This window comes from Crocodylus porosus, unplaced genomic scaffold (genome assembly GCF_001723895.1).
Source record: "Crocodylus porosus isolate Cpor-Errol unplaced genomic scaffold, CroPor_comp1, whole genome shotgun sequence".
Classification (NCBI taxonomy): Eukaryota; Metazoa; Chordata; order Crocodylia; family Crocodylidae; genus Crocodylus; species Crocodylus porosus.
The window spans coordinates 2,023,829-2,037,513 of record NW_017728925.1 but is presented as its reverse complement, the minus strand read 5'-3'; the positions used below and the strand labels follow the sequence as shown (position 1 = coordinate 2,037,513).

Genomic DNA, 13,685 nt, shown 5'->3' with positions numbered 1-13,685 from the left:
CCCGGGGCAGGCCGCCGCCCCACCCCGCTCCTCCCCGCGCGGGCCTCGCTGGAGCCGCCGCCGAGTCCGTCACTTCGCTTCCCGGCGTCCCCTGGGCGGGTGTGCCGGCAGCCCAGCCGGGGACCGGGGGTTGCCCTGCCGGGTCGTGCCCAGAGCCGCGGGCCTGCTGCAGCGCGCGCTCCTGTCTGGCCGGCGCCCACGCGCACCTGCGATGGAGGCTACCCGGGCGTGCCCGGGGACGTGGGGCAGATGGGCCACGCCAGGCTGGTTTCGGGCTTTCCTGGTAGCATAGGGACACGCGGGTGCTGCCCACGCACGTGCAGTCTCCAGAAGCATGAGGCAGTTGATATGGGCTTAACCTACTACTCTGTTCTCCTCCCCAAACAGCATCAGGGAAGGGAGGCCTGGAGTGATGGTGAGAGAGCATATGGGATTTAGAGCTGGCTCTTTGCAAGGTGTTGTGTGGGCTCTAGCAACGAGACGGGATTCTCCCTCCCTGAGCTGTCAGTGGCTGCTCTCAACCCGAGACCTGCTCTGGGGGCTTGTCCCTTCCAGATCCTGGAAGGACTGAATAGTTTGTTGTCTCACTGGTGACCTTAAAAGTGTTCACTGTCCTGCTGGGTGTTGTCTGCAGTGTGCTGGGGGTCTGCGTGTTTTGTCCGTCCGTTCCTGTGCGGAACTACATTATTACGTGATGCCTATAGCTACAAATCTGTGCGTGTGTAAACTGGGTGGCAAAGTTATCTTATCAGGACCTGGTTGTATCAGTGCTGCTTGCTTACTCTGCTAAAGTATTTCAAGTTCAGTTTGTTGTAGAATCACTTCAGGTTTGACTTTGGATATTTTAAAACATTGCAGCTTTTCTTAACTGCTCTTAATATGTTTGATATATTTCAGACAAAGTATACGCTCATAGATGAACAAGACATCCCATTAGTGGAAAGTTACTCTTTTGAGGTGAGAAATCTAAGCTCCCTTTTTAAAATGAAACAAACAACTCCTGTATCGTCTGATCTAATGTATGGTAGCTATATTCTGATTAGACTTGTGCCATCAAATCGTACGTCGACACAACGGTTGAATAGTCCTTCTCAGCTGCGTGCTGAGGCAGATGGATAGTTCCATGCCTAAATCACTTGAAGCGGTCTCTGGGATGGTTACAAACTAGTTTAACTGTCCTTAAAAGACAAGTTTATTGGAAATTGTTGAATAGACTTTTTTTTGTTTTAATCTTATTTGTTGGAACAGATAATTTCTAGGAAAGGGCTGGCTTCAATAATTTTCACATTTTGAAAGAAATTTGAGAGAGAAATCTTTCCAGGTGGTAAAAATGGAAACTTGGAGGGATTCAAAATGAAAAGTTACTTATTTATGGAAAACAAAGGGAAAATAAAGTGTAAAAATAAAAGGCTGAAGCCCAGACACTTTGGAATTACCAAAATAAAATTTTTGCTCGGTCTAATTTTAATATTTTCGGATTTCAAAGTCTCAAATTTGAAACTAACTTTTCTTATTGATTTGAGGTGGGGGAATGTCTCAACCTTAAATTTTCATGGGGCCAGAGAACTATTTTCAATCCAGGTCTGCTTAATGGTGTCAAACTAGATCCATCTGGATCTATCATTGGAGGGGTTATCTTGATTTAAAAAAAAAAATCCCTTAGTTCTTTATTAAGAAAGGCTCACCTTGTTCTGCTTGAACAGTGCCTACCAATGTGGCCTTGGCCTCTGACTGGGGTTCTTCAGTACTACAGTAATATAATGAAGTTTGTGCTTCATTATTTTTCCACTTTCCCAATCTCATTAGTTGTTGTTATGGTGCTGCAGGTAAAAGTGCTAGATTCTGAAGCAACTAAGGTATCCACTCCATGGTGGATATTTGTCTTTTAAAAGTACATAAATAATGTCCTAGTACCATAGCCTCAGACATCAGTTTCCAGTATGTTTACTCTCTCAACACTGCTATGGAGTAAGGAAGTGTTATTATTGCTGCTTTACAGAGTGGGTGTGAGGCTTAGAGAGACTGGCTACATGTGAAATCTAGTGCAGAGCAGGGAGTAGACTGTAGACTCGTGTCCTAGCTGCTGGATTATCATTCTTGTTTGCTTAAGTGACTTTCTTGTACTGCACATCCCCCTTTTGTCACCCCCAGTCATCACACAGTATAACCTTGTGGTCCTTGCCTAAGGGAGGTACTAAATAGCCACTTAACTTAAATCCCGTTAAGATCACCTCCGATGTGATAGATTTCCTGCAGTTGCTGGGGGCAGACATTGTTGGGTCTTGGTGTTTTCCTGTCTCCCAAATCCCAGATGGCACTTTCCATGCTGCTGCTTACAGTTGGATGCCCTCAGTCACAGAACACTCTTTCCTTCTCCCCAGGCTCGGATGGAGGTAGATGCTGATGGAAATGGTGCTAAAATATTTGCTTATGCATTTGACAAAAACCGAGGAAGGGGATCTGGGCGACTACTGCATGAGTTACTATGGTAGGTATTGGGCAGTTTGTAGCTTTCAACCTGTACTTATGCTATCTGATATTTGTTTGTAAGATCTGGAGGCAGAATGTATACACTGATGCAGATTGCACTGGGATTTAGAGCAGACAGTTACTCAAGGGGTAGTATTTGCAATGGGTGCTCTTAGAGCATCTCATTGCCAGGCAGGGGGGGCAAGCCTGTCATGTAACCTGTGTATACTGAGCAAATAGCTATTCTGGGATAATAGTGGATGCATGAAACCTATGGCAGTGTATTCTTACTGCTGTCTTTTCCTGAGCTAACTTGACACTAGATTCTAGGTATATTAGTATAAAGATTTGCATTGTGTTTCTGCTCCTTTACACTGGTGGAAATGCTGTGTCCAGGCCCATTGTATTTCTGTCCTGTCCTGAGGTAGACTGGGTGCAAAATACATTATGAACCTAATGCAGAGGGTACTGTAAGGTCTTGTTGTGATAAGACCCAGTAAAGAGCAAGCCTCATGTGTCTCTAAAAATGTTACTGCTGCTGGGGAAGCTAGTTGTATTGTAGCTGGGTATAATCTAGGCAAACAGTTTAATTCAGAAATCGCTACCGTAAATTATGGACAAAAGCTAACACCTGCCAGTTGTGACACCCAAGTAATTTTTTCTTGCCCAGTCTTCTAAATCAGGGGTTTTCAATCTTTTTGGAGCAGTGTACCCCCAGTGGTTGAATGCAGAGTGGTGGGAGGGGTGCATGGCTGAATGCAGGGTGATTTTAGCTGATGCATGCAAGCTTCCGCTGGTTGCCTGTGCATATCCCCTAGGGCCTTTTCAAGTACCCCTGGTTGACAATCCCTGTTCTAAATGATGGGAAAGGATAATAAAGGTTGAGCTCCCTGTTTAAATTCAGTGGAGCTTTGTTTGCCACTAACTTTAACTTTTCCATTCTACTGAATAACTGAATTAGAATCATTGCTTTGGATAATCATGTGAGTTCTGGCTAAAGAATATAGTTAAATCAATTGCTGATATAAACAATACTTCTCTTAGGTAGCTGCCTGTATCCATCTTGGTTCCTTTCAGGCTTATCATTTGGGACTAGAAGTAGAGTTTATAGTGAAAAGTAGCTATTGAGACACTGCTGAAATAGATTCTGTCTTAATTATTGAAAGTCCCGTCTTTTGCGAAATTAACTTTTTGGGATCTTGTTTTCTAGTAATTTCTGTGAATTATGCCGTCAAATGACAACGTCCAGTACTTAAATGAGTTTTCTGGCCAAATCCCCATACAACTTGGGGTGAGGCTTAATGTTTTAACATGCTGCACCTTGCAGGTATGAATCATAGAGCCTACACATTTTACACTTAGCTCCTCTAGCAGTGTTGCCTAATCTTATTGTAGGGATAAGTGCGTTAAATGGAAAAACAAAACATTTGGGAATATTTTGGTGCACATTTGCTTGCTAATTCACATTGTCTATGATAGTGAACACAAACCTAATACACTAATATTTAAACTCCATAATTAGCATTAATAATCCTGTCAAAGGATCTAGCTTTTGTTCAGTTGACTGTCAAAGGCTCTGTAGATATTGGTGGTCCTGCTGTTCATATTTTAAACACCCCATTCATTCCCTTTACAACTGAAAATAATGCTTATGATTTCCACTGAATCATTTAAAATATAATGGATCTTTAAAATCATGTCTTGTAAATGAATTGGTGTCCAGCATTAAAGGATTTCCAGCTACAGTGAATGTAGTATTTCATATTAAACATCCAAAGCCATGTTAATAGAACAGAATGGTTGCATTAATTTTGCTAAGTCAAATAGTCGGTTTAAGATGTGCCAGAACTTAGGTTGTCTGTTTAGCCTTATCTTGACCTTCTTCAGGGTGTGAATTATGATGGTCTTTCACTTCATAGGATGTTCTTTGCTTTCCTGACCCCCCTACCAGGTTCTTCAGTCATAATGACTGCAAGTACTGTCTGGCTGGGGCCACTCTATTCTTGGGTTTCCTACCCTAGTCATTGATGCTCCATTGTCACTCAGCTTTACTTGCATGAATGCAGAGCTGGCTAAGAACAAAGACATGCCATGTTTTCAATATTGGGCTTCGCCTGGCATTGTGCCCTTCCTCGAAGTGGGAGGTGAAGCTAATGCTCTTGTGTGCTGTGAACTAAATGTAGGAGGGAATTGCAAAAGCCTGCTGTCCACCGTAGCATCCAGTGGCTTCCCTGGACTTTACTTTGTGTGTAAGCCAAAGCTGAAAGCCTGAACTGTAGCAAGTGATAAAACAGTGTGAGGCTGGAGTTATTTGGCACTTTCTGTAGCAAGCCAGTTCGCACAGAAATCAAACTAAGCCTGTCTGCCTGATTGTTACTGATGCACCACTGATTTGAGCTCAGCCACAGTAAGTATTTACACAGCAGTTGGTACCAGTTAACTACACGGTTTTTAACACTGCAGCTTTTAGTTCAACTCGTGCAACTAGTTTTGCATGCAGCAAACTTTCAGCACGGGGAGCTAGCAGCTGCTTCCAGTGCGTAGCAAAGGTAGCAAACTGCTTTTCAATAGAGACTAGGGAGAGGGAGCTGCAACACTTACTTAGGATTGGAGACAGCAATATAAACTGCACACAATCTTATGCTGTCAGTGCCTTTTGTAGCATGTGCAGTAAGTTTCCTACCCTATATTCTGGTAGTCCTGTTCCATGCTTTTACGGAGCCTACTCTCTCCTCAAAGTAGAGTTTGTATGTCCACCTAGTTAGGCTGTCCATAGAATGTTAATTTTCTTTCCATGTACTACCTTCTTTGTTATCTTGCATACAGGAGCCTAGTTAATCTAATTTATTTGTGATCAGGAGATGGGCACATGGTCTTTTTGATTTAAAGTAACTAGGTTGCAACAGGTGCTGTAGAATACTACAGGACAGCAAAGTGTGTTTGTAGTCAGCAGGTTTTACTGTAGGTGAATCTAGAACCTGCAAGGTTATCTGAAGACTACATACTGCCTTGTATGTCCTGGAACTTGTACCTTAGGTGAGGCTGACGCCTTTGCCTTCATTGTGAAGGCACAGACAGCCTGAAATGGAGGGGTATCAGAGAAAAGTCAGGTACCAAATAGTTAGCTGCTCCACAGCTCCTTCTCCAGTCTGCTCATACTGTTCCTGTTCTACAGCCTGCTTCAGAGATGGTGCTGTCTCTCATTCCTGATTTGCATGCCCATGGGAAAGGTCTCTGGATGTGAGCTTCTGTTAAACACTAAACATGATGTTGAAAGAACATAATTAAGCCTGCAATGTCAGGCACTAAAAATTAGGAAGTACTGAGAAAATAAGTTGCACTGGCATCTGTGCAAGCTTAATTTGGCTCAGTTGTGCGTGTGCAATATGATGCATCTTTAATTACGTGATCGTGGTCCCCCGTACCCTGCACCAGTCTTCTTGACTCATTCAGTGTATTGATTGGAAGGCACCCAGTATTAACATCTTCAGTGTTTTAGCCCTGCTGTGTAACATTCAGTTTTAGGCCTTACTTATGTTCTACCGAAACTCTGCTTTGAAGACAGATTTTGGATGTCATGGGCTTTATTTACTGTAGTGGTCTTCACTCTTATCTGAGGGTTTCTCAAGCATAAATTTTGTGTTATCCTCCGCTAACAAGAAGGGAATGGAGGCATTGAAAAATTGAAGTTTAAAAAAAAAAATCCACTAATCTTTGGATGCCAATGAGACACTTGGGACCTGATTTTTTTTTTTTTTTAGAGTACTTGGCATTTAATTTATTCAGACACAGCTCCCATTGGCTGCAGTTGCAGTTGTAATCACTCAGCACTTTACAAACAGCCCTGAGTTTTCACACTGCACAGAAATGGCGAAGAAAATGCGGTTAATTACCTTATATGAAAAGTTTGGTTGCCTAGTGCAACACGGCAGTATTCCGCTTGGACCATGAGATTTCTCTCTTCTCTACCTTGCCATTCTCTTGCTTTTTCCAATTTCTCCAAGAAATTAGGCAAGGGTCCTGTAGACAGTAACTTCATTATGCAGTCCTCATTTATTTCCACACCTGGTCCATTCTGTGTGCTTCATGAGACCCAGCCTGTGCAAAATGTAGTAGGTGATCATCATACAGTTAAAGAGAGATACTGATATGTGCACACAAGGAGTCTGATGTATAGCCGTTCTTGCAGCATTAATTCTGTCATTCCCTACCTTTGTCTGACTTTACAATGTGGCTTTAATGTGAGCTGGGGGGCTGGAGTATGCAAGCTCATCTGAGCAATTTCTTAGAGTTTTTAAAGCTAACTTACAATTACATTTCTCATTTTGTAGTATCTCTGTGTCTGATCTATGCTTCTCTCTACCAACTTCTTCCTAGCTTAATCCTCTGCTTCCCCTTCTGACTCCCAGTGTTGGTTTCTTGTCCTATCTCTTCCTCTAACTTCCAGTTGGTTCCAGGTAGAGGAGGAGAATGTCTTCTTCCGTTCCAGTCTGTCTGGCCAGAATCTTCCTTGCAGTCTCTCTTTCTTCACCTGGTTCAGTTTTTGTTCCTTGTGAATCCAAATCATATGGCTTTTTCCATGCTGCTTGGGTGCCAGTGATGAGCCTGAGTGGGAGGATCTTTGAAGTATTGGAGAGGTTGATTCCCTGCTGCTAGTCTTCCCTGGTGCATAAAGCATTATAGGAAAAGCTCATCTTTGTCCCTGTAGTGCTGGTGTTGGTTGCTCTGGGGGGATGAAGTATGTGCAGTCTCTGTGATGCTAGCTTAGACAGGCTGGAGCCTGCTTGGAAGCAGTACCTGCTAAGCTCTAACAAGTCCCTGAACATATCAAATTGTCTTTTTTTGAGACTTGGACAAACTTAAGCAGATTTTCACAGAGAAAGCAAAAGGCCACATCCCTGACACAATGGCCACCCTCTGCTAAAGTCCTGCTTCACAGCATGGGTTGTTTATACAACACTTGGATTTTTTTTTTTTTTTTTTAACATGGGCACAACATTATTCCCTAGCTGTTCTTGACAATGACTGAACCGTTTAGGCTGAAATTTAAAAAAAACCATTCTGCCTGAGGCAGCTTCTCAGCAAGGAAAACTAGGTCATGCAGTTACATTTAAGCAAAGGTATAAGCAACTGCAAATGGAATCTTATAATGGGAAATGTCAGGCAAACTACATAGGCAAGGACACCAGGCCTGTCTCCTACCCTTTTGTGTTTGTTTTCTTTCTGTTAAAGTACTTGGCACATTGCAAAGCATAGTACGACCCAGTTCCCTGTAAAATCTAAGATGGGGAACTATCATTTAGGATGGGGATGACTGGATATGAGAGACAAGCTTGGAATAGGGAAGAGAAAAATGTGGCATTGGTAAAAACAAGGAGGATGAAAGGAGCAACTATGGAATAGCTGGAGGGACATGGAGACGGTTAAAGAGAGAATAAGAGGAAATGGGAAGAAAATACAGATCAAGGCATATTAAGTAGGACGTGCTACATGCTAAGAATCAGCCCTCAAAAAAGTCTGTATGGTTAATAATGATGTCTTGGATACAAATGACTCTTTAACAATGATGCTGGCTGGTTGCTAGTGAAGCATTTAGTTTGTACTGTCTGCCTAACCTGGAGGCTTCCTAGTGGAGGTCCAACTGTTGAACTGCACATAGATGCCGAGTATGAATCTACACGGGCCTAATAGTAGTAAACAAAGCATCTGCCCCAGAGGACTAAATAGCCATGTGGGCAGTCTGTACTGAAACAGAAATACTTCAAAAAAAAATCTGCATTCCACCTCCCCAGTTAGTATTCACTTATGCCCTTTTCTGTCTGGTGTGTCATGATGAGTATAAAGCCGCGGTCTGTGTGCAGGTCCTCACTTGGTTATAGAGTGACTAGATGAAAGACTTTAGGCAACCAGTTGTTTGGGATATCTCTATTATTTGTTTCTGATCATGGGGACCTGTTGCTAAAGACAGACTGCATACTTTCATTTCTTGCAGGGAACGGCACAGGGGAGGGATTGCACCAGGATTTCAGGTGGTGCATCTGAATTCCGTGACAGTGGATAACCGACTGGACAATCTGCGCTTAGTCCCATGGGGATGGAAACCCAAAGCTGAAGATATTTCTAGTAAACAAAGGTACATAAGCATTTGTCACTTACTGATGAAAGGTGTATTAGAGCTCAGGGATAAGCTTTTGTCATCAAATAACTGGGAACCATTTTAGGAATGCAAGACTGGAAAGGGCTTCCTGGACTGTTGAGGCTGGTCCCCTGTATTTGCAGGCAGCCATTTCTCCAAGAAATCCCTTTTACATTCACTTGCTGCCTCCTAATAGTTTTGTGTGCTTTTAAAAAAATAGTAGTTTTGCCACTTAGCTGTTTGACCTGGCATTGCGGCTGCTTAGGTTCTTTCTGTTTCTTGGTTTCCTTTTTTGTGACCTACAGCTAGCATGGTTTGTATGCAAAGTAGAACCCCTTGTTACCATGACAGTGCATATAAGATCCCTCCTGTATCTGTTCTTTGTCTCTTCGAATAGGAAATTCATCCAGGCAGGCAGCTATCTCACTATGCCATTACAGCAGCTGGCATAATTCTTTGTGCACCACAATACAAAATACATGTGCTGGGTACTGAAAAGTTCCATTTCAGACCTTGAGGAAATCTCATCACAGTACTTGAGCACTGTTAGTCTTAAACTTCCTTTGAGAAGACCAAGTGCATTGCAGTGATTGGCAAATGTTTTCACAATCAAGAAAATTGGGAAGTTCAAACCAGAAAAACAACCTAAAGTTTTTGAGGCAATTTTATACCAAAATAAGCTTGTTTGATGTAAATGTTTCTTGGCAGTAGCTCTTTGTATGCAAGCTGAAAAAAAAGTCCTGAAAAGAAGTCGTTTATAAAAGTATGCACAGGCTGACTGAACTAGAATGCGATTCTGTATAAACTGCCAGCTTTACAAATGGAGCTGGTATTAATTTCCACACACATCAGTTCATAAGCTTATGGACTATCCTTATATTTGTTTTTTATTAAAGGGAACAAAGTCTGTACTGGTTGGCGATTCAGCAACTTCCCACAGATCCCATTGAAGAGCAGTTTCCTGTATTGAATGTAACACGGTATTACAACGCTAATGGGGATGTTGTGGAGGAAGAGGAGAACTCATGCACATACTATGAATGCCACTACCCCCCCTGCACAATGATAGAAAAACAGGTATGTTCAAAATAAAGTGGAAGTAGCGAGTGACCATTGGGATCGCCATACCTGTAACCAAAGATTGCTCCCTGTAGTAGAACTTGAAGTACTTTGCATGCTCAGGTCTATGCTAATGCATTTCACCTGTGCTTCTGTAGGAGGAAACTTTCTGTTCTAACCTGATGGAAACATTTTTTTTAATTGGTTGAAATGAATCTCATAATCTCACTGCTGTCCTTAAATTCCCTAACAGCTGTTTCTCTGCCTCTGCAGGGTTGCTACTCTGACTAGTTGGTATATACTGCATTCATTTTTATAAGCCAGTGATTCTCAAGCTTTTTAGACTTGCACCCTTTGGAAAATTTTTCTCAGGTTTTGGGCTACAGAAAAATAGTAGAGCAATTTTTCTTTTGAAAATAACTCAGAAAGATTATAGCAGGTCAGACTGTTTTTAACACTTTGGATTTCTGTTTGAAATCTCTGGGTTCACCTTGTGAATCAGGTTTGCACATCTAACAGTGTTAGTATTGCTTGGCATCCCATGAAAGGATCTCAAGGCACCCCAGGCTGCCTTGCTGTTCCCTTTGTAGAGAATCTCTGGTATAAGTCTTCATACAGATGGAATATTTCAATATTCCATCAATCCTATGTGCAGGAGAAACAAGGACTATTTCAAGTGGTGAGGACTGCAGGGAAGTCCATCTGCCATAGCTGGCAAGATGTGAAAGGGATGGCACGGAGGCAACTAGTTCTGAGATTAATTTAGCCTTTCTTCCTCATAAGGGAGAATTTGAGCTGTACAGGGGAGTCGAGCACTGGCAAGGCTGGCAGCTGCTATGAAGATGATGATAGGTAGCCTGTGTTGCACAATTTGGGGAGGGAAAATGATGTGATCCCAGTACTTCTGCTGCAGGAAATTGAGACTAAGCCATGTGCTGGCTTGATTGAGACGGGGCAAGGGGCTGTGCCTTTGTCTTGGGAAAGCAGATAGCCTTGTTCATGGATGAATGCTGAGTAAGGCTTGGAGACCAAGCAGTGCAGATTAAGGTGCTTATTTGAGAGGATTTAAACAAAGGCTTAAGGTTCTTGTATTTGCTTTATGTATGTGTATTACGTCCTACCTTCCGGAAAGGGATGTCTTCCCCTTGCCTCTCTTGTGCTCCATGTTACAAAGCCCTCTGGCTGGCCATCAGTTCAGCAAGGGTTGAGCTTGTGCAGCACTCCATAACTCTTCTTGTCTGTAGACACTCAGTTTAACACAGATCGCTGTGCAGCAGAACATGAGTACTGTCAAAACAAAACAACCAGAGGGAAACTGTTGAGTGTTCTCAGTTCCATTAAAGTTGTTAACATGGTATTTTGGTTCTTTTTGCAGCATAGCTCTTGATGTAATGAATCTAGTTGCTGGAATATTTGCATTCCCCAAAGACTGATAGGTTTGTGGTAGAGTGTGTTGAGTGTCAGGCTTCTTGGGGAATGCCGTCTTGCCTCTGAACAGATTTATTAACTTCTGTTCTGTGTTCTTTCTAGTTACGTGAATTCAACATATGTGGCCGATGCCAGGTAGCCAGGTACTGTGGGTCTCAGTGCCAGCAGAAAGACTGGCCTGCTCACAAGAAGCACTGCCGGGAGAAGAAACGAACTTTCCAGCAAGAGCTGGGACCGGAACGATGACCTGGCAGCATAGGCCTCTCAGCAGCAGGATTCCTTTTCAAAGGCATTGGGCTCTTGCTTTTGCACAGTAATGACAGACTTTTTATTGAAGCCAGAGGCACTGAAGAAGAAAAAAACCCTGTGATGCTTGAGCAGAACAGCTGACTGGACTAAGCCAGCCTAACTGGTGCTGTGGAAAGGGATCACCTCTTCCCTTCCAGTATTGTATTCTCAAGCAAAAAGACTACTGTGGAGCTCCAGGCAGGAAGCTTCTCATTATTTATATGTTAATATGTTTGTAAACTCATGTACAGTTTTTGTTAGAAATTCTCGATAGGACTCATTTACTGTAATGTTCAGATGAGAACACATTGTTGGCCTAAAAGGAAAAAAGAAAAAAGAAAAAAAAAAAAGAAAAAAAAAATTAACTGTCATGTAGCAAAAGCTTTTTCTCCCATGTGGCTAAAAGTATATGTGGCTGTGCCAGGCCAGGAGACAGGCTCAGACATCAGCAGTTACTCTGGAGAACTCTGCATGGAAGTTACATTTAAAAAAACAAACAAACAAAGTAAAGGTTGGAATGAATTGTTGTCTGCTCTGTAGTTTTCTCGTGTTCCCTTCCAACCGCTTTCAAAGTTCTTATAACACTTGGTCTCCCTGACATTATTTCCGCTTACAAGGTCAAGGATCCAGCTGGGGCTAGATGGCTTGTCAGACTAGTGTGAATAAGATGCACCAGCTTGTGTAGGTAGTTGGTGCACAAGCATGTGGTATCTTGATGATCTGGCTGCCTTGTACCCACTTTGTACATGAGCAGGTATTTGCAAGCAAGGGTTTGCAACTCGTTCACAGTTGGGTTGAATGCAAGGCAGACTTTTCAAGTGTGGAGCCAAGTTCAAGGCCATTGCTCTGGAGCTGAGGTGAGATGCCTTAACTGATCCTCCACTTTGAAGCTGTCAGAACTCTCTGGAAAATCCAGAACACTAGAAAGGCAGAGCTAGTTTTTCTAGTTGCTTTGGAAAAAAAATAGTAGAGACCATGCTTTATGCAGGAAGCTAAATTATTCTTGCTCTGTCATCTACGGAATTAAAAAAAAAAGAAAAATGGGATGCAAGAGAGCTCAGGTATTTCAGTTGTGCTTGTGGATATGCTCCTGTGGCCCACATGGCCACCTGCTATTGCAGTGTCTAGGCTGATACTGTAGGGGTGTCTGAAACAATTTGGTAGATGTACTGGTAGTTTTGGGTGACTTTTTTTCTTTGAAGAGACAAACATGTCATTTAATCTGAAAATCCTTCCCCCCCCCCCCCCCCAATTCTTTCAATTCTTATGTAGTTAAACGTAATCACATAATGTGGAAGGCAAATTTCATTTTCACCTGAAAACAAGTTTGGGTCCCTATTATTCTTTAAGATGCAACATGAAGCACTGATATTTTTTTAACACTCACACAATTTTTTTCCCCTTAAAATATTGTGACAGCTTTTTTAAATACTAAATGCATTATTTACTAATGTGCAGTACATGTGGGCTTTTTTTTCAACTTGGCCTGTAATAGAAGGGGTAGGGTAGTAATTGTTTAACAAGGAATTTTTTTTGCAAGCATTTGTGCAAAAAGCAAAGTTCTAAAAGACCTGAAAATTAGTCACTTCAGTCTGATTTAACTCTACCTCTTCTCTGCCAGAAAACCATAGACCTAATCTGGATTTGAGATGTAAAGGTACCTTTTTCAGCGTTTCCTCTGGAAAATTTTGCCAGTTATGTCAGTGTAGTTATAGCGCTGTCTTCCTCTACATGCTGTTTTTCTCAAGAGCAATGCAAGCATAAACCTGAAAAGCCCTTTATACAGGATAAATGTCTACACACATGAAATTCACACTTTAGCTTTTGATGGTAGTATTTTCCTGTACAAACAAGACTTTAGACACCTTCCTGCATCAAGAAGCAAGATGGTCCAACCTGTTCATGCCTTTTACAGGTCCGTTGTAAAAGCAGCAAATGAGTTTTAAATTAAACTAGCAGATGGAGGCATAGTGCAATAATTGTTTTGCTTGAGTTCATGCTTCCACCCTTTTTTTGGCTTGTTTTGCTAACTAGTAGCTTATTTAAAATCATGCTGTTTTTTTTTCATAGCACAACCATACACAAACATTTCACTATGCTAGCTGTACAGATCACTGCCTATATGCTGCCTGCCCTGAGGGTACTTAAAACTCTGCTGCAGCAGCAGGAGAGCAAAGCAACGTTCATTAAGCTAAACTTCCCAACATTTGTACTGAGAGGCTTTGGTTTAAAGAAAAACAAGCTGAGCATAGATTGCTGCTCCTTTCATGGTTTGTCCCTAATAGTATTTAGATAAAAGATGAAG

General features: G+C 42.2%; 1 protein-coding gene across 1 annotated transcript; it reads left to right on the top strand.

The window, feature by feature from the left end:
- Positions 1-695: 695 nt before the first annotated feature.
- ZMYND19 (zinc finger MYND-type containing 19) lies at positions 696-11,902 on the top strand. Its single transcript, XM_019540527.1, has 5 exons — positions 696-957; positions 2,382-2,488; positions 8,462-8,602; positions 9,502-9,682; positions 11,195-11,902. Exons 1-5 carry the CDS (start codon positions 880-882, stop codon positions 11,336-11,338), a joined length of 651 nt encoding a protein of 216 aa, XP_019396072.1. The 5' UTR covers positions 696-879; the 3' UTR covers positions 11,339-11,902.
- Positions 11,903-13,685: the final 1,783 nt, after the last annotated feature.